Source organism: Oryzias melastigma, unplaced genomic scaffold (genome assembly GCF_002922805.2).
Source record: "Oryzias melastigma strain HK-1 unplaced genomic scaffold, ASM292280v2 sc00343, whole genome shotgun sequence".
In the NCBI taxonomy this organism is placed as follows: domain Eukaryota; kingdom Metazoa; phylum Chordata; class Actinopteri; order Beloniformes; family Adrianichthyidae; genus Oryzias; species Oryzias melastigma.
In genome coordinates this window covers 110,538-111,353 of record NW_023416941.1, presented here as the reverse complement: position 1 = coordinate 111,353, position 816 = coordinate 110,538, and the positions used below count along the sequence as shown (strand labels likewise).

General features: G+C 34.7%; 1 protein-coding gene across 1 annotated transcript in view; it reads right to left on the bottom strand.

The window, feature by feature from the left end:
• The window catches only part of LOC118598335 (GTPase IMAP family member 7-like), a 4,135-nt gene extending 3,429 nt beyond the window's left edge, over positions 1 to 706 (bottom strand). Inside the window, exon 1 of the mRNA XM_036210979.1 lies at positions 612 to 706. Coding sequence (XP_036066872.1) covers positions 612 to 618 — 7 coding nt within the window. The 5' untranslated portion in view covers positions 619 to 706. The remainder of the gene's footprint in view (positions 1 to 611) is intronic.
• Positions 707 to 816: the final 110 nt, after the last annotated feature.

Genomic DNA, 816 nt, shown 5'->3' with positions numbered 1-816 from the left:
CATATGTGTAGTGGAAACGCAGCTAGTCTGAATGTTGCTTAGTCTTCACACTGTTAAGGGGCTTTTACCTTGCCGAAAATATATTTTTTAACTTTTAAGCGGATAATAAAGTTCATTCCTTACTATAAACAACCCCAAAGTGGCATTTTGATCTATGCACGCATTTCTGAGCATTCCTCTCAAAAGAGCCTGGCCAGAGAGACCTACACACTTAGAGACTAAAGTAATGAGCACCTCTTAGACTTGGCGTTTATTGGAGACCGGCATATATTATAAACCATCCACAATTGAAAAGATATAAGATATATGATATTCTAAATTTAAAATGATTGTTTGTCTTTAATTCTTCTTTAATCTGCGAATATTCATATTATTAACTTTCAAATGTACATTTTAATTTAAAAAGTAAGTTAATGTACTTAGTTGAAATGGAAAAAAACATTAATTTTATTGACTCTGACCAGAGCAAAAGCATCACACATACTCTTGAACTCTTTTCTTTCAGGCTGAGGCTCTGCCTTGTTGTCTTTTCTTAAATGTTATTCTATAATAATGTACTTCTCAAATTTCTATCAATTCCTGCAGAAAACAGGGGAAAAAAAAACACTTACCAGCCATGTCTGAGGAAGAAAAACTAGAAAAAATTTTGCTGCTTTATCGTGCAAAAATGTTTCTTTTGTCGAACTCTGACTTTAAACCGTCTCTGCACTTCACTTTCACTTCTGACTTTGCCCTGGAGCCTTTATCCTTCACATAAACAGGAACCCCTCCCATTTTTTTTCTTAACTTGTCCTGTCCAACAGCTGAGCCAACAGA